Source organism: Mobula hypostoma, chromosome 7, assembly GCF_963921235.1.
Source record: "Mobula hypostoma chromosome 7, sMobHyp1.1, whole genome shotgun sequence".
Classification (NCBI taxonomy): Eukaryota; Metazoa; Chordata; class Chondrichthyes; order Myliobatiformes; family Myliobatidae; genus Mobula; species Mobula hypostoma.
In genome coordinates this window covers 79,668,306-79,687,217 of record NC_086103.1, presented here as the reverse complement: position 1 = coordinate 79,687,217, position 18,912 = coordinate 79,668,306, and the positions used below count along the sequence as shown (strand labels likewise).

At 41.5% G+C, this 18,912-nt stretch overlaps 1 protein-coding gene across 2 annotated transcripts in view; it reads right to left on the bottom strand.

Annotated features, from left to right (window-relative positions):
* Positions 1 to 18,912, bottom strand: part of LOC134349406 (slit homolog 3 protein-like) — a 674,478-nt gene that overhangs the window by 70,529 nt on the left and 585,037 nt on the right. For both annotated transcript variants that reach the window (XM_063053662.1, XM_063053663.1), the window contains 4 exons: positions 15,578 to 15,713; positions 12,088 to 12,156; positions 3,608 to 3,679; positions 1,648 to 1,719 (listed from right to left, as the gene is read on the bottom strand). In XM_063053662.1, coding sequence (XP_062909732.1) covers positions 1,648 to 1,719; positions 3,608 to 3,679; positions 12,088 to 12,156; positions 15,578 to 15,713 — 349 coding nt within the window. The remainder of the gene's footprint in view (positions 1 to 1,647; positions 1,720 to 3,607; positions 3,680 to 12,087; positions 12,157 to 15,577; positions 15,714 to 18,912) is intronic.

Sequence of the window (18,912 nt, the reverse complement as noted above, 5' to 3'; positions counted from 1 at the left end):
CATTCCTTCAGGATCACAGGCAGACAATTTGGGATCTCTTTCCCTCACACATCTTCTCCTTCTCCAGTGATTGAAGAAGATGGTTCATTAGCACCTTCTCAACAAGGATGCATAACAGTTGCTCACATTATGTGTGATACCCACATACTTTAAGTAAGGAAATAACAGACAGTTACAATATGAATACTCACCTAATGTTCAATGATCATCTGTCAGGCCGGCATGTGCAGGCACCTCCAGTCTCCACCCAGCTAATAAGAGTCACGTGTAACTCGTTTCCACCTCATCACCTGCAGCCTATTTAAACCTTGCTCTTAGCCACAGTCCTTTGTTCACCCATTGAACCAGCCAGCCTCAACCAGCTCCTCCTAGCCCTCTGTTACTTTTTTGTTTTGTGGCCCCGTGTGGCTTGTTATTTTGCAGCTTATTAGTAAAATATCATACACTGCTAAGTAGTCTCTGCCGCTCTGCTTCTGGATAAAACAATGGTAGCATAGCAGTTAGTGGGACGCTATAACAACTCAGCGTGTTTCAGAGTTCAGAGGTCAATTCCAGTGCTGTTCTGTAAGGAGTCTCTGTATGTCCTGCCCGTGGAATGTGTGGGATTTTCCTGGGTGCTCCAGTTTCCTCTCACTTAACTGGGTAGGTTAAGTACTCATTGTTAATTGTCCAGTGATTAGGTTAGGGGTTAACTGGTGTTAGGGTTCCTGGGGTGGTATGGCTTGAAGGGCCTGGCTAAATAAATAAATAAATAAACCTCTTCTATATTTCTTGGCCGCATCTTGACCTTATCCCTTTACTTTTGCTGGTCAGACTGAAATTATCCTCAAGCACAATGAAGCAAGCCTTTCACAGGTAATGCTCACATTATGCCCACCTCATCTCAGAATGTAACAGGAAATTTTTTCACATACAAGTCGCCCCATCTTACTAATTCCTGAGATGTGCGTATGAACAAGCATTTGGGAGACTAGTAGGATCTATCTGCCAGCTGTTGCAGGGTGCAGTCCTCTACTCAGTTCATGGCCACATTTCTAATTTGCAAACTTTCTGGATTACAAATACTGTTGTTCTCAACCTTCTTGCAAGCTGAGGGGACTATATTGAATCTGCACCATCGAGCAATCCCGGCAGGATTTGCTATATGAGAAACATGTGTTGATCTCAGGATGATGTTACAGCTGTGCAGTTCATCATAAGGAGAACAGGGCTTCTCTGTTTTTATAGTTCGCAGACAGTAGTTTGGTGGTTCTGACACTTAGCAGACGATACAGAAGTTGTAGAGTTCAACTATAGCAGAATCTAATGCTTGCAAAAAGTTGATTTACTTGCTAAGATCCTTTGGAGAAAAGTTGTTAACAATTTCTATTTGGCCTGGTCAAGATGGATGACCTTGAGGAAACACTTGACAATGCCACACAAAAAACAAAATTATAGCAAAAAACAGAATGTCTTACAGTTGAAAAATAGCATGGAGAGCTCATGAAAGGGATGGGATGGGCGAGAAAAAAAAAGAGATGATTGAGGTAAGGGGCTGAATACTAAGATGTGAATTTATTCCCCAATGGTATCTAAGACACAAAACCTAGTTCCTTAATTTTCAATGACTCAAAACTTCTTTCAGTTGACACCTTGCTTTATACTCACAATAGTCGTAAGGACTTCAAACCATCAAAAGCGTGAAGTGGAATGCACCTCAGCCGGTTGTAGCTCAAGATCCTGAGAAGAAAACATTAACAAGGATGACAATGGGTTGGTGGTGGAGCAGAGCACAGTGAGACAGGCAGAGGATAGTGTGGGGAAGGACAGGGTTTGGACATGGGAAGGAAGGAGAAAGAAAGAGAGACGGAGACAGAGAGAGATATGATTAGAAAAGGAGGGATAAGGTGATGAGAAGATTCTAAAAATATTAAGCATTAAATATTTTATGCTGAAATGTTACTTTCCTTTACTCACTAATGATTGGTGTTGTTATTCAGGATCAAGAGTCTCTCTATAACCTTTTCAGTTAGGTCTGTTCCAACTACTATTGGCAGGTGAAAGACAATTGTGAAAATTGTTGGCTGGCAGCTGAATTACTCCTGGTTTGCTGTCATAGCAATGTGGATAAAAGCTCACTTTACAGTCAATCAAAAAAAACTTCAAATTTCTCAGTTAATCTAGGTTAGACTTGGAGCCTGAATCCAGAAATTAAAGAGACACAATGTTCTAGAAAAATAATTTTAGAACTTTTTTTTATTCTCACATATCATGGCAACCTACGCTGTTTTATGTGCTCATCAGAAGACAGAGAGTGGGAATAAAGGGATCATATTCTGGCTGGCCGCCAGTTCCCAGTGGAGTTCCACAGGGGTCAGTGTTGGGACCGCTGCCTTTTACGATGTATGTCAATGATTTGGACTATAGGATTAATAGATTTGTGGCTAAGTTTGCCGATGATACAAAGATAGGTGGAGGAGCGGGTATTGTTGAGGAAACAGAGATAGTTTAGGGGAATGGACAAAGAAGTGGCAAATGAAATACAATGTTGGAAAATGTATGGCCATGCACCTTGGTGGAAGAAATAAACTGACAGACTATTATTTAGATGGGAGAGAATTCAAAATGCAGAGATGCAAAGGGACTTGGGAGCCCTTGTGCAGAATACCCTAAAGGTTAACCTCCAGGTTAAGTCGGTGGTGAAGAAGGCGAATACAATGTTGGTATTCATTTCTTGAGGTACATATTATAAGAGCAGGGATGTGATGTTGAGGCTCTATAAGGCAGTCATGAGACCACACATGGAGTATTGTGTGCAATTTTGGGCTCCTTGTTTTAGAAGGGATATACTGATGTTAGAGAGGGTTAAGAGAAAGTTCACGAGAATGATCCCAGGAGTGAAAGGGTTACCATATGAGAAATGTCTGGCAGCTCTTGGGCTGTATTCCCTAGAGTTCAGGAGAATGAGGGGGGATCTCATAGAAACATTCTGAATGTTAAAAGGCCTGAACAGATTAGATATGGCAAAGTTATTTCCCATGGTAGGGGAGTCTAGGACAAGAGGGCAGGACTTCAGGATTGAAGGTTGTCCATTTAGAACAGAGATGCAGAGAATTTACTTTAGTCAGAAGATGGTAAATCTGTGGAATTTGTTGCCATGAGTGGTTGTGGAGGCCAAGTCATTAGGTGTATTTAAGGCAGAGATAGATAGGTTCTGGATTAGCCAGGGCATCAAGGGATATGGGGTGAAAGCAGGGGAGTGGGGATGACTGGAAGAATTGGATCAGCCCATGATTGAATAGCGGAGCAGACTCAATGGGCCGAGTGGACTACTACTGCTCCTATATCTTATGGTCTTACATCCTTTAATCAGCAACAACTTAAGTATAGAGATCTGATAACAACCAGAGGAGCAGTATTTATACTGAGAGTTACATTTTAATACTGTTTGTAACATGAACTATTGACATCAGAAGCAAAAACAATTGAATAATAATGGTCATTTGCATTTATAAAATTAACACTCAACTGCATTAGCAATAAAAACACGTATTCACAGCCCGGTTCCATAAATAAGATAATATACAAATTGGAGGTTATGTGATATTGAAAGGAAATGAATACTCACAGTGTTGAGAGGTGTGACATGTTGCTGAAGCTGAAATTACTGAGCACACTGATACTGTTGTTGCTCAAATCTCTGCAAAATGGACACAGGAGATGTAAGTTTCTATCCAAACTAGTTTTCTGATAGCAAACCAATGACAAATTGCTGATCGCTTCCAGAGACAATGGTAACAATGACAGACCATCAAAGGACAAGGAGAGGTAAGCAGTCTTTAGTGCACTACTCCAGTCTAAGCTTTGCCAAAAATGATGGGAAAGTTACAGCATTAATCAGCCCATAAGTTTGGGTAAAGTGATACATCAGGAATGGAGAATTGTCACAAGTTACTGACGGATTTATATCAATCACCATTTATCTAGTACATAATTGCATTCAATAAACTGCACTTTACTTTTAAAGAAGGATTGATTCAGATTCAAAATTCAAAGTAAATTTATTATCAAAGTGAATATATGTCACCGTATACAACCCTGAGATTCGTTTTCCTGCAGATGTTCTCAGTATGGGCAAGATACATAATAGAATCAATGAAAGACTGCACCCAACAGGGCAGGCAAACAATCAATCTATACAAGACAACAAACTGTGCAAATACAAAAAGAAAGTAAAAAAGAAGAAATAATAATAATAATAATAATTAAATAAACAATAAATATTGAAAACATGAGCTGAGGAGTCCTTGGAAGTAAGTCCATAGGTTGTAGAAACGGTTCAGTGATGGACCAGGTGAAGCTATCCCCTCTGGTTCAAGCACCTGATGGCTGAGGGCTAATAGCTGTTTCTGAACCAGGTGGTGTGTGTCCTGAGGCTCCTGTACCTTCTTCCTGATGTCAGTGTCGAGAAGAGAGTATGACTTGGGTGGTGGGGGTCATGATGATGGATGCTTCCTTCTTGCGACGGCATGCCATGCAGATATGCTCAATGGTGGGGAGGGCTTTACATGTGATGGACTGGTTCCAACCCACTTCTTTTTGTAAGCGTTTCCATTCAAGGGCATTTGTGTTTCCATACCAGTCAATATTCGCTTCACCACACATCTATAGAAGTTTGTCAAAATTTTAGATGACATGCCGAATTTTTGCAGACTCCTGAGAAAGTAGAAGTCTGAGAAGATTGATGTTATCAAACATCCCAATGAGACTTATGGTAATAGTACAGCTGTACATGCAGAACTCTTGGCCCAAGGTGATGTTAATATTTTTACAATATTAAAAGATACGTGTAAATATTTTTATAAAGAAAGCTGTTGTGCTTTCTTTGTAATGGCATTTATGTGCTGGGCCTAGGACGGGTCCTCTGAAATGATCCTACCAAGGAATTTACAGTTGCTGACCCTCCCCACTCCTGATCCCCCGATGAGAACTGGCTCATGGACCTCTGATTTCCTCCTGGAGTCAGTGATCAGCTCCTTAGTCTTGCTGACGTTGAGTAAGAGATTGTTCAGATTCATTTATTTATCACACGTAGATCCAAGCATACAGTGAAACACATCGTTTGTGTTAACAACCAACACAACCGACAGATGTACTGGGGACAGCCCACAAGTGTCGTCACACGTTTGGCGCCAACATAACGCTCACAATACTCAGCAAAACAAGAAAAACGAAACAGCAGCAAAACAAGCACCTTTCCTCTCTCTCATCCAGCCAGCCAGCCACCCGCACACACACACACAGTCCTTTAACTCCAGGTCTGGCCACCTCTGGGCCTCTAGCCTTCATTTGACTCTCAGACTCGCAGCCATCAGGTCTCTGACTTCCCCAGTGAACGTGCAGATCCAGAACTTTGGCTATGAAGCTTCGACTTCTGGATTTACTGTATGATCGACCTTTGGGCTTTCATTCTTGGTATCGTCCCCCGGACTTGCCTACAATGAGGCCCCAAACTCCATGCCTGGAACACCATACGTGCTAATAATAGGCCTGAAGTCCAGGCCTTGAACTCCATACTTGGTGATGATGGAGCCTGTAATCCAGGCCTTGAACTCTGGACTCACCAGGTCCCTTCTGTAACTTCCCCATAACATACCTAAATTAAGTGTAATTCATCCAATCTCTATTCCATCGCTTTTTGTTTTGTTTTTCCTCAATCATTGATTCTCAGGGGGTGGACGGTTAATCCTAACATTCATTAGTGTCTCAGATTCACATTTATTAGTATGCATTCACAGCAAATTATAGGACAGAAGGTGAGAAAGTGAAAATCTAACTAATACCACATGTTGGGAGACATCCTCCCCCAGCAAGGTTTAGGCCAATTTCTTTTCCAAATATACAGAACCTGAAACAATCCTGGATTCAATTCTCCAGCGGTGATTAGGTACAAGAAATCCTGATGATTAATATCCCTTACAAAATTCTAGATTCTGGTTGACATGTGAACTGCATTTACCTTGAAACACTGCTCACGTAAAATAGGAACTGTAAACCCTGAAATTCATTACTTTGTGTATAAAATTTCAATGCCTTGGTAATCAACAATATGTGCTACAAGCCTAGTAGCTTTGTATGGGGAAATACTCATCTGTTTCAACTAATTAAGGGCAATGGGGAATAGAGCCCAGTGGTAATGCAAGTGAAACCTTACTCTTCCATTACACAGTTAAATATTGCAACAATAAACATTAGGCTGCCGTACCAGAGTGACCAATTTATCCCCAGGGTGGAAGAATTCCTCTGTGTAGTGTTAACAAAATCATAAAACTGCCTCATTCTAAATGTGTTTATGATCCTGTTACAGGCAATACTTAGATAAAAATCTTCCACTGATCTCTGAGCTGGAGAATGTTTTTGATCTTAGCATGAATAATTAAAACAATGACTGGAAATAAAAAAAAGTGCTTAATCCCCATAATCCTGGATTGAAGTTTTAATTAACCAATCAAGGTGTTATGGAGAAGTCTGATCTAGACTGATTGATCCAGTCTGGATACTTTGCTTTGCTGGCTCTCTTTTGGCAGCTGATGCAGGGTGACTTTAAAAACATGCCCTTCAATGCAAAAGACATCACTTGGCAGCACCTAATTGAAATCTCTCTCCCTTGCTGGAGAAAGAGGGCCTGTCTGAGATACAAAAGTGCTGGTTTATGAACTCTGGTTCGATGGAGTCTTCAGTGTTTCTGCTCCTGCTCGCATGATGGGAGGATGGTGTCGGAGTGGTGGGGGGGCAGTCAGTTCTCCTGCTGGTGTAGTTGGGGGGAGAGCATTGATACTTTTACTGCTGTTTGTGCGAAGGGAGGGGGGAGGGGGCTTCGATGTTTCTATCGCTCTATGAGGTTTCTTTGTTTCGTGAATGTCTGTGAAGAGGACGAATTTCAGGTTGTATACTGCATGCATCCTCTGATATTAAGTGTACTGTGTTCCATCTGTGATAAGACTGTTGAACGGATCCTGACCCGGATCTGTGCCGTACCCTTCAAATATCAGGACCTGCATATCGGTTTTTTTGTACTACCTTACTTTCCATTTTACTAATTTTTCTATTTATGATTTATAATTTAAATTTTTAATATTTACTATCGATTTGTAATTCAGGGAGTGGGAAGCGCAGAATCAAATATCGCTATGAAGATTGTACGTTCTAGTATCAATTGTTTGGCGACAATAAAGTATAAAATAAAGTAACTTGGAAACTTTGAGAAGGGCAGGTAGCAACTGTGGAAAGAGGAATACTTAATGTCTTAGGTCAGTTAGTTAGTTAGAGCTTTATTTTCATTGCCAAAGACAACGAGATTCCAATGCTACTTCATTTGGTGCAAAACAGCATACTGGCAATTCAATCACTAAACATACAGTGGTTATACTTAAAATAATATCTGAATTATTTAGAATCCTATTTAGAAGGTCCAAGACCCATCATTAGAATTTCAAAAGAGGGAAAACAAGTTAGTTTTAGAATGAGAGAACTTCTCTTTGGGAGTTCTTAAAGCTGGGTCAACTCAATGGAACAGGCAGCCGAGAAGATTTATCTTTCAGGTTGAGACCCTTGTACTGTGGAAAACAGCATGGACTCAATGTACAAAATGGTCTGCCTCTGCATTCTAATAATCAGACAGTAAGGCTCTTGCATTCACAAAGTGAATGAACCCAAGTCTCAGTGTATGAAATTAAAAACAGCTAATGCTAGAAACATTCAGTGGGTCAGGCAGCATCTGTGGAGAGAAAACAGTCTTGTTTGTTTCAAAAATATTTTCTGTTTCTCTTTCCACAGTTGGTGTTTGACCTGCTAAATGTTTCAAGCATTTTCTGTTTAATTCAGAGTCAGGGAAACTGTATTTAAAAAAAGAATTAACTTTGAACAACATGAAATTTTATAGCAGCGGTATGTAATTTCATATTCTATATACTACTGCACTTATAGTTCCCTCATTAGTCAAAGGAGCCATTGTTTCTGACCCAGGAGCAATGTTGTACTCAGTACCCAAGTTCACCACTAACTGGGAAAAGAGTTCTAAATCAAGAACCATTTTGTGAATGCACGTAGCATTTTCAATAATACACAGATCTTTCAGATGGAGATTCAAATTGACATCCAAATAATTTCTGAAGACCACCCAAGAGAATCATGTTTTATGTTAAATACATATAATCAGACACTGATATTTTTAGTCACGTCTTTGAAGCTTGAGTTTATTAACAATGTAGTTTTGATTCAGTAAACCAATAATGGTTCTTTATTTAAAATTCATGCAACATTACGAGTAATTTTATGTCCTTGCTTGAAATCATTTTTAGCGTCCAACAACCCTGAAGACTCATTGGCAGTCTGGGTCTGAATGAAAGCAAAAATCCATTACTGAATTTTAAAACATTTACTAATCTATAAATAAAGTTAAACTTGAATTATGAAAACATTACAAATTTCTTCCCCCCCACCTTCTTCTGACTGCTAATTTGCAAGTTACATTTTCAAAATGTACTCCATCAAGTTTATAAGCAGCTTCGTCGAAAAGTTAGTGGCTGTAAAGGTTGCTTCTGGTTTTTAACAAACAATAAGTCAAAGATTCAACCCCAGGTGAGAACTAATAAACTAGCAGGTCCAAATGTCAGCTCGGGCTGTTATTTTGGAAATTTATGAAGCTCAGTTTCACAAAAAAAATTCAAATTTCCCCAGGATTCCTCCTTGGATATGCTATGTCCTAAGTACTAAGATTGCCATGAGAAGGAGAAGGGTAGGGTATAGGTTGGGAGGGATTTGGAGAGAGATATGTTGTTCACAGAAAATATCAAGGTTTTGACTTTTCAACCAAGGACAATAGTGTACTTTCGGTGGTCAGAGAGGCAAGTGGCCCGCAAAACCAACACAGCAGTGTCAAGTGCAGTCCCAATTTCCATTCCTATCCTAATGGTAGCATTTGTAACATGTTCTGGATGAGGAGAGAGGACAGGTCTTCACTCAAACTTCCGAGAGATCTCATGTAATATTCCAAGTGTGGTTATATGGAAAGAGGGCAGAGAAATATTTTTCAATTTTTAAAAAAAAGATTCTTTAGCCATCCTTGTACTGTACTTGGGAAATCCCTGCAGCCTGAACACCCACTGAACCTTCAATCAACGCTACTGATCCATGAACAGTATTCATGTATCCTTTGAGCCTTGCTGAACATGGTAGAGACCTCCAAGCTCTCACTCTGTCATCTAGAAACAGATCTGACAAGGTGTGTACTGACTAAGCCAGCCTTTCCTGAGCCTCTGCTTACAAACAAATGGTGTTCATTACATTTTAATTCAATGTTACTGACTTCAGATAGTTACTTGGAAATGAAGAATAAACCATAAAGTTTAGCTTTACTTATTACATGTACATTGAAACATTGAAGCATGTAGTGAAATGCATTATTTGGGTTAGTAAGGACTGTGATGGGGACAGCTTCCGGCACCAAAGTAGCATGCCCACAGCTTACTAACCCTAACCCTAACCATACGTCTTTGGAATATGGGAGGAAATGCATGCGATCACAGGGAAAGTGCAGGCAATGGCAGGAATTGACCCTCGATCGGCAATTGCTGGCACTGTTAAGTGATTACATTAACCCTTATGCTGCCGTGTTGCCCACTCAACAACACAAGGTTGTTGGGTCATTGAAACATGCAAATCTGGATGCTCTGGAATGACCTCTGTGCTTCTAACCATAGATGACCATCCGCCAACTCTAGGACAGGATGCATATCTACTTTGTAGAAGACCGCCCAATTTAATTGAAAAGACTTTGTGCTTTTGATAGCCGGCTTGAAGTGAGAAAAGTTGGCTTCCCAGATAAAAAGAAGTGGAGCCAACCAGTTGGAATTTGCACTTGACAGGTTGACAAGTCAGGGGCTTTGTTAAGGGCTAGATAGAAAGATCCCACAGGACAAATGTTATCAAAAGTGATCATATTGTGGCTCAGTGACATTGTAAAGCTTCCCCCATAAATCTGAAAGAGATTATCAAGACAAACTGGATACTGACCCAAAGAAACAAATATTATGACAGCAACACACACAAAATGCTGGAGGAACTCAGCAGGTCAAGCAGCATCAATGGAGATATTATGAGGGTTGGTCAAAGAGGTAGATTGCACAAAGAATCTTTCGGAATGGAAACAAGGTGGGTGGGGCAAGGATTTAAGACACATTAGATACCTGAAGGGAAGGGCTAAGTAAAAACATTAGGACTGCCTAAGGACAGTAGAAATTCCTGGATTAGGGACGTGGGAAGAATATTTTATCCCAAAGTTATTTCAGAATATGCTACAGTAATAATCTTCAAGGGAATTAAGCAAATAAATAGACATTATCCAGAATCAAGATGTCATATACTCATGACCCATATATAATGATGAATTTAGTATTTTTCTTGGGACAGTTCCATATATTCATATTTCCGTATAACACAGATGCAAGCTATTCAGTCTATCAAATCCATGTCAGCTTTCACAGTAATGCTGTTGTTACTCATTTATTTTCCTTTAATCTATACTCTCATACATGCCCATCAATACACTTGTAATTCTTCCACCTAAAAGTGCCACGTACAATTGCCAATTAACATACCAGTGGATTATCAAGGAAAGCAGCCTCCCCTCACACGAACTCTGTCACTTCATGAAAACCGATTTTGGGAAGAGGGAGGAAATTAGAGCATCTAGGAAGCCAGCATGGGCATTGGGCTAAGATGTAGACTCTATACAGTCAGCAGCATGGCGGCATCCGTTAGTCTCGCGAGACCGTGGATCTGCGCCTGGGAAGTCTTGACCCATGACCCTAAACCAGAGTCATGGGAGCAGTGACGCTGTAGCATTACCTGCTATGCCACTGTACCATCCCCTGGTGTGTCTGGATGCAGCATGTTTCCTCTATCAACTTCCAGGCAAGCTGCAGCATTTGAAGAAAGGCTGCCTGACCCTCAACTGGATTTGAAACCAGGAACCAAAAAATGTTAACCCATGGTGGCGGCGTTGCCATTTTTGAAGTCAACTTCAGTATCCCTTCTAGACAAGATTCTTTTTATTACAGCACAACACCTGATCCTCACCACGGAACTGCTGAGCTCTACCTCACTGCATCACACAGATGGTATTGGTCATGTACCAGGATGCGCATCGTATATGAGGAGGAACATCCATAGAACCATAGAAAAACTACAGTACAGAAACAGGCCTTTTGGCCCTTCTTGGCTGTGCCGAACCATTTTCTGCCTAGCCCACTGACCTGCACACGGACCATATCCCTCCATACACCTCCCATCCATGTATCTATCCAATTCATTCTTAAATGTTAAAAAAGAACCCGCATTTACCACCTCGTCTGGCAGCTCATTCCATACTCCCACCACTCTCTGCGTGAAGAAGCCCACCTTAATGTTCCCTTTAAACTTTCCCCCCTCACCCTTAACCAATGTCCTCTGGTTTTTTTCTCCCCTTGCCTCAGTGGAAAAAGCCTGCTTGCATTCACTCTATCAATACCCATCATAATTTTATATACCTCTATCAAATCTCCCCTCATTCTTCTATGCTCCAGGGAATAAAGTCCTAACCTATTCAACCTCTCTCTGTAACTGAGTTTCTCAAGTCCCGGCAACATCCTTGTAAACCTTCTCCGCACTCTTTCAACCTTATTTATATCCTTCCTGTAATTTGGTGACCAGAACTGAACACAATACTCCAGATTCGGCCTCACCAATGCCTTATACAACCTCATCATAACATTCCAGCTCTTATACTCAATACTTTGATTAATAAAGGCCAATGTACCAAAAGCTTTCTTTACAACCCTACCTACCTGTGATGTCACTTTTAGGGAATTTTCTATCTGTATTCCCAGATCCCTCTGTTCTACTGCACTCCTCAGTGCCTTACCATTAACCCTGTAATCCAACTGACTTTATACCTGAATTACTGGAGCTATGCATTAATCTGCCCAATGAAGAACATTTATTATTTAAGGATTCATCAGTTGACAGAATGTTACCAGAATATGAATGAAGATTTGAAGTGTTACTTACAAGAGAGATAACTGCTTGAAATTAGACAGCTCACTAGGGAACGTAGTCAGTTGATTCCCCTCCAAGTATCTGTAAAACAGCACAGTAAACAATGGTGGCAACTGCCAATGAAATAAACTCTCCTTAACAGAATGCAAGAACTATCTCCTAAAGGCAAGGGATACAATGATCTTGTAACAAAACTACTGAACAATTAAACAGAGATAAGGAGAGACACAGAGCGACAGACGCAATGAGAGATGGAGAGCAACACACACAAAATGCTGGATGAACTCAACAGGCCAGGTAACTATGGAAAAAAGTACAGTCGACATTTCGGACCAAAACCCTTCAGTAGGACAGGGTAAAAAAAAATGAGGAGTACATTAAAAAGATGGGGGGAGAGGAGGGAGAAACACAAGGTGATAGGTGAAACCAAGAGGGGGACAGGTGAAAGAAAGTGCTGGGATGTTGATTGGTGAAAGATATACAGGGCTGGGGAAGGGGGAATTTAATAGGAGAGCACAGAAGCTGAGGGTAGACAAGGGGGGAGGAGCACCAGAGGGAGGCGATGGGCAAGCAAGGAGACAAAGTGAGACAGGGAAAAGGGGATGGGGAATTGTGAAGTGGGGGGGGGGGGGGGAATTACCGGAAGTTTGGGAAATCGATGTTCATGTCATCAGGTTGGAGGCTACCCAAATGGAATTTAAGTTGTTGGTCCTCCAACCTGAGTGTGGCCTCATCGTGACAGTAAAGGAATAGGAATGGGAAGTGGAATTAAAATGGGAGGCCACTGGGGAGTCCAGCTTTTTCTGGCGAACAGAGTTTAAATGCTCGACAAAGTGATCTCCCAATCTACATCGAGTCTCATCGATATACAGGAGGCCACACCAGGAGCACCGGACACAGTATGTGACCCCAACAGACTCGCAGGTGAAGTGTTGCCTCACCTGGAAGGACCGTTTGGGGCCCTGAATGGTAAAGAGGGAGGAGGTGTAGAGGCAGGTGTAGCACTTGTTCCGCTTGCAAGGATAAGTGCCAGGAGGGAGATCAGTGGGGAAGGACGAATGGACACGGAAGTCAGGTAGGGAGCAATCCCTGTGGAAAACAGAAAGTGGGTGGGAGGGAAGGATGTGTTTGTTAATGGGATCCCATTAGAGATGGCGGAAGTTACGGAGAATTGTGTTGGTTGGTGAGGCTGGTGGGGTGGTAGGTGAGGACAAGAGGAACCCTATCCCTGGTAGGGTGGCAGGAGAATGGGGTGAGGGCAGACATGTGTGAAATGGAAGAGATGCAGTTGAGGGCAGTGTTGATGAAGGAGTATTAGATGTATTTGTGGGAAAATAGGTAACTACTTGAAAGATCAAAGAATTTAAGTTTGAATAGAAGAGGAGTTGGGGCTAGCACTAAACAGCTACGATAATGGCAGGTTAGGCTTCAGGGGCCAAATGGCCGACTCCTACTTTCTGGTGCTGTGCGGAGTATTGTGTCTTTCCATTGTGGAAAATTCATTTGGTGGTCTTTATGCTCCTCTCTTTAACTGGAGTTTAGGAAAATAAAGCTGTGAGATAGTGTCAAAAGAAAGTATTTAGTGTAATATCACCAAGTAGTTTTTAGTCAGAAGATCTGAGTCTTTTGGAAATTACGCTGAACCAATTTAAACACTTCCCGTGCTTCCCGTTCATTGCAAAAAAAAATCATTATCTGGAATCTCATTTATTCTTCTGAGAAAGCTACAATTTTTCAATTTATAACTTGCTTGGTTCTCTGGAATTTCAGGTTTCCAAATGGTGTGATAACATTCCTGGTGCCGTAGTCATTGGATAGAAGACCAGGACTTTGCTTTCATCTTTACACAGTTTCTCCACATTGAACTCTCAGAGACGTTGAAAGCATGGTATGGTAAATAATCATAGAACTGTCATGACATAAAGGGTGACCATTGGCCCAATGAATCCATGCTGGTTCTCTACAATCTTCCAGTTAGTCACTTACCTGAGCTATTTTTCCTCAAGGCTTTTCCAAATCCCTTCAAAATATTTTATTAATTCCGTGTCCATCAACTTCTGGTTCATTGCCATTCTCTGTATAAAACTGTTTTTTTCTTACAGCCACTCCTATCTTTTACCCTTTGACTTAAACCTGAGTCTACTGATTGTTGAACCATCCACTAACGGGAATAACTTTCCGCTATTTACTCAGTCTATATCAATCATGATTTTGTACACCTTAAACAAATCTCCTCCCAACTTTCTACCAAGGAGAAACATTCCTAACTCTAGTACTGAAATCCCTCATCCTTGAAAATAAGAAATAAATTCCTTCTGCACCATTTCCATAATCTTTATATTTGTTCTAACATGTGATGACCAGAACTAGATGCAATTCTCAAGCCGTGGCTTATGGAGTTACGGGATCATAGACACATACGACATGGAAACAAGTCCTTCAGTCCACTGAGCAGACCAACCATCAATCACCCATTCACAGTAATGTTAATCCCAATTTTCATTTTCCCAACCTCATCAACTCACCCAAGATTCTACCACTCTCCTACACATAAGGGACAGTTTTCAGTGGCCATTTAAACTATCAACCTGCACATGATTGGGATATGGAAACTGGAGCACTGGGAGTAAACTCATATGGAGAACATGCAAATTCTGTGCAAGCAGCGCATGAGTCAGGATTTAAGTTCGGCCTTTGGTCCAATGCCACCCTTTTTAATGCCGGATTTTAATGTATCCTCCATAAAAAAAAACTTCCCCTTTTTGTACTTAATGCTTTGAATAATAATGAATTGCAGGATCTCATGCACATTACTAAGCACTTGCAGCATTTCCCACTATTTTCAGTGATGTATGCATGCATGTGCAAGTGTGGGCACGTGGCCAAGGACTAGCGACCTGAAGGTCATGAGTTCGAGCCCCAGCCGAGGGAACGTGTTGTGTCCTTGAGCAAGGCACTTAATCACACATTGCTCTGCAACAACACTGGTGCCAAGCTTTATGGGTCCTAATGCTCTTCCCTTGGACAACATTGGTGTCGTGGAGAGGGGAGACTTGCAGCATGGAGCACGGGCAACTGCCGGTCTTCCATACAACCTTGCCCAGGCCTGTGCCCTGGAGAGTGAAGACTTTCCAGGTGCAGATCCATGGTCTCGCAAGACTAACGGATGCCTTTACTATGCATGCGTGTACCTGACATACCCCCTTTAGAACTGTGGCTTCAAGCAGACCAATATAGCCTTGGTTCTGACAGTGTGTCACTCGACAATGTATTAAACTGAACCAGACATTTGCCAGCTCATTCTCCCAATCTATCTATGCTCTCTTGCACCTAATCACAGTCTTCTTCACCACGTTAAGTCCACCATTCAAGTCAATAAATAAAGACATGCCTCTTTTTCCATGACAGTTCCTTTTCCAAGATCACATATAGAGTATAAGAGATTGAAAATAAAAACAGAGATGAAGGTGGCGAGGGAGTTTTGCTCAAGGCTTGTACTCACATCTCAGTTGCATCCTTGGGAATGCCTTTGGGGAAGGTGCGGAAGCCTCTGTTACTGCACTGCACCACGGTGTCAACGCAATTACAGAGCTCTGGACATCGAAGACCTGGCAGGCAGCTGCTCTCATTGTTGTCTGCTGTAAGAACAAAATGCAATAGCTGTTGGACTGACCTCTTTACCACCTGAGAGAGCAATGTGATTATCTGAGGTGGTAGTGGGCTACCGTTCTATAACTACGTTGCCAATGGGAACGTATGCTCAACTCACATGGTTAGCTTTGCTATTACACAGGCCACTGTAGCAATGCATGTACAAATTAATATTACTGTAGAAATGCTTTGTAAATTGGGATCATAATGGTGGAACCTATTACTCCATATATATTGTATAGCGCATTCACATTTAGTTCTCATCAAGCAGATTTATCTTGACTGACATTATTTTGTTCCGTCCTGAAGAAGGGCCTTGGCCTGAAATGACGACTGTTTACTCTTTTTTTACAGTGCTGAGCTCCTCCAGCATCTTGTGTGTGTGCCTTTGGATTTTCAGCATCTGCAGACTTCCTTGTGCTTGTTACTTTGTCACTGCCTCCTTTACAATGGTTAGAAGTAGAATTTGATGCAAAGATTTAAAGGGCAAGAACTCAAATTTGGTTGCACCCATTTCTTAGGTATCTGTGTCTGGTTTTGAGCTCAAAAATGGACACAATTCTAGCACCAAGCTTGTTGGCCAGCATTTAGGTAAAGCCTTAAGCAACCAGACATTTCATCTCTGCAAGTACACAGGTGTGGCAGATCACATTGCTGCTGTTGCTGCTACTTTGTCATTTATCACTCCTGTTGACATTTCTTCAGCAGGAAGAAGTTAAGCAGCTTGTCTTCATATTTAAAAGATAAGCCTTTCATAGATTAGTTGTTGGCTGGTTTCTTCAGACCAGCACCACAGCTCTCTATACTTAAATGCTTTCAATAGTTGTTTCACATTTCACAAAGAGTCATGCGCAAGGTACTGAAGGACTTGCTTTGATGACTTCAAGGCTTTTAGATAAATCAGTTGTTCCCACGCAGAGTGCAGATGTATCTGTGGACTCCTCTTAGAATGAGCTAAGGAGCAGGGATGAACATTTGAAGGAAAACATTTCCAGAAAAGAAGGGATGAGAACAAGTGCACCCAGCAATAAGTTATATCTGCTCAAAGGTCAAAGGCAGCCAACAAAGTATCAACTTTACCTGCATTGCACCATCCCACTTAAGAGCGTGCAGGCTGGTTCCAACCAACGCACAGATAAAATGTTTTTGAAACCTCTGCTGTTGCTTCAGGCAATCATCAGCACAGTCAGAGCAACCTCATTCAGAAATCAAGTGACCACTTTAGCAAGAGCATAGACATTTAAAGGGGTATAGTGTATTGTGATCCTCACTGTCACTGGGGCAGCAGGCTGAGGGTAGCAGACACCAAAAGAATCAACAAACTCATTCGTAAGGCCAGTGACGTTGTGGGTATAGAACTGGACTCTCTCACGGTGGTGTCTGAAAAGAGGATGCTGTCCAAGTTGCATGCCATCTTGGACAATGTCTCCCATCCACTACATAATGTACTGGTTGGGCACAGGAGTACATTCAGCCAGAGACTCATTCCACCGAGATGCAACACAGAGCGTCATAGGAAGTCATTCCTGTCTGTGGCCATCAAACTTTACAACTCCTCCCTTGGAGGGTCAGACACCCTGAGCCAATAGGCTGGTCCTGGACTTATTTCATAATTTACTGGCAAAATTTACATATTACTATTTAACTATTTATGGTTTTATTACTATTTATTATTTATGGTGCAACTGTAATGAAAACCAATTTCCCCCTGGATCAGTAAAGTATGACTATGACTATGACTAAATTCCCTTTAACGCTCAGTATACATAAACATTTTTGTCACATATAGTCTCTAATTCGTAATGTGGCTGAGGAGAGGAATGGAATCCAAGAATTTCCTCTCAAACGGTGTGCTGGGCTAACAGGTCCAGATTCATGTCACACTCCAGCTACTACGAGTTTTCCCCTCATCAATATAGATTCCTATCCCAACTCCTTAAGTTTTCTCTTCTGGCTATTCAAGTTCAGTAACCAGTGGAGATGCCTGGAGAGCGGAGTTGGGCATTGAATTATCTGAAGCTGCCTGGGATAAGTGTTTGTCTATGATACAGGCTTGCTCTGTTAACAGCAGGCACCAACTGATCCAGTTTAAAGTTGGCCACCATCTCCATTACTCTGAACTTAGATTGCACAGGATTTACCCTTCTGTCTCGCCAATGTGTGATAAGTGCCAAGGGACGGAAGCCACGTTGTCACACACCCTTTGATTTTGCCCATTACTGACTGGATTTTGGTCCAAAGTATTCGACTGGTACTCAAAGGCCTATAAAAGATCCTTCCCCTTGGAAGCTGGTCTCGCTATATTTGGCTGCTCGCAATCTACTATTTGTTTCCTTGCAGCCTTACAACAGTCTCTGACACTGAGGATGATTATTGCCAAAAGACTTATCTTGAAGGAATGAAAATTACCTTCCTCCCCTTCCTTTCGGAGATGGGTGGCTGATATGATCTCAGTCATACAGATGGAGAAACTTAGGTTCTTGAGAACCAATTCAATTAAAAAATTTTTGGCTATCTGGGATCCATTTCTTGCCTACCCAGACGAGGCCGGGGGTGGATGAGCAATTTTCCCCGCGCTGATTTCTCACGGCCCTCATTTGAGATTTAACGTTTAGTATTTTTGAGCACTTTGCATCCCTCTAATGTTATGTCTCTTTTTTTTTGCTTCTTTCATTTTTATACATGTTTGAGCTGGTATGTTCTTGTTGATTTCATCGGTTTTTTTTGAAAATTTTGAAAATAAAGTATTAAAAAAAAGTTCAGTAACCAGTGGTGACAGATGTGTCTCACTAATAAAATTGACAGGCCTTGTTTCCCTTGAATGGCAAAGAGGGTACATAGTTAAATTTGATGGGGCGTGTCTCCCAGCTTCAGTGATTGGCATATGCAGGTATCACCAAGCCTTCCAGCAATGGAGACAATGCCCCTGCAAACCAATCATAAATTCTCTTCTTACTGTGCACTCTGCTAAACCTTCCAAAAGGTATATAGATATCTTCATGACTGGGCTCCTCTGTGATGGCCTTTGGGGCGTTAATACCCTTATCATAACTTAGGGTACCTGTGTCATGATCTGGCACGCACAGCAAGGTCAACCTGTATGGAACGGTTAAAAAAAGCTACGATGAAAAGGAAAAATGAGCCACAACTGGCCACCGGAACAAAGGCCAATTCAAAAGAATATGC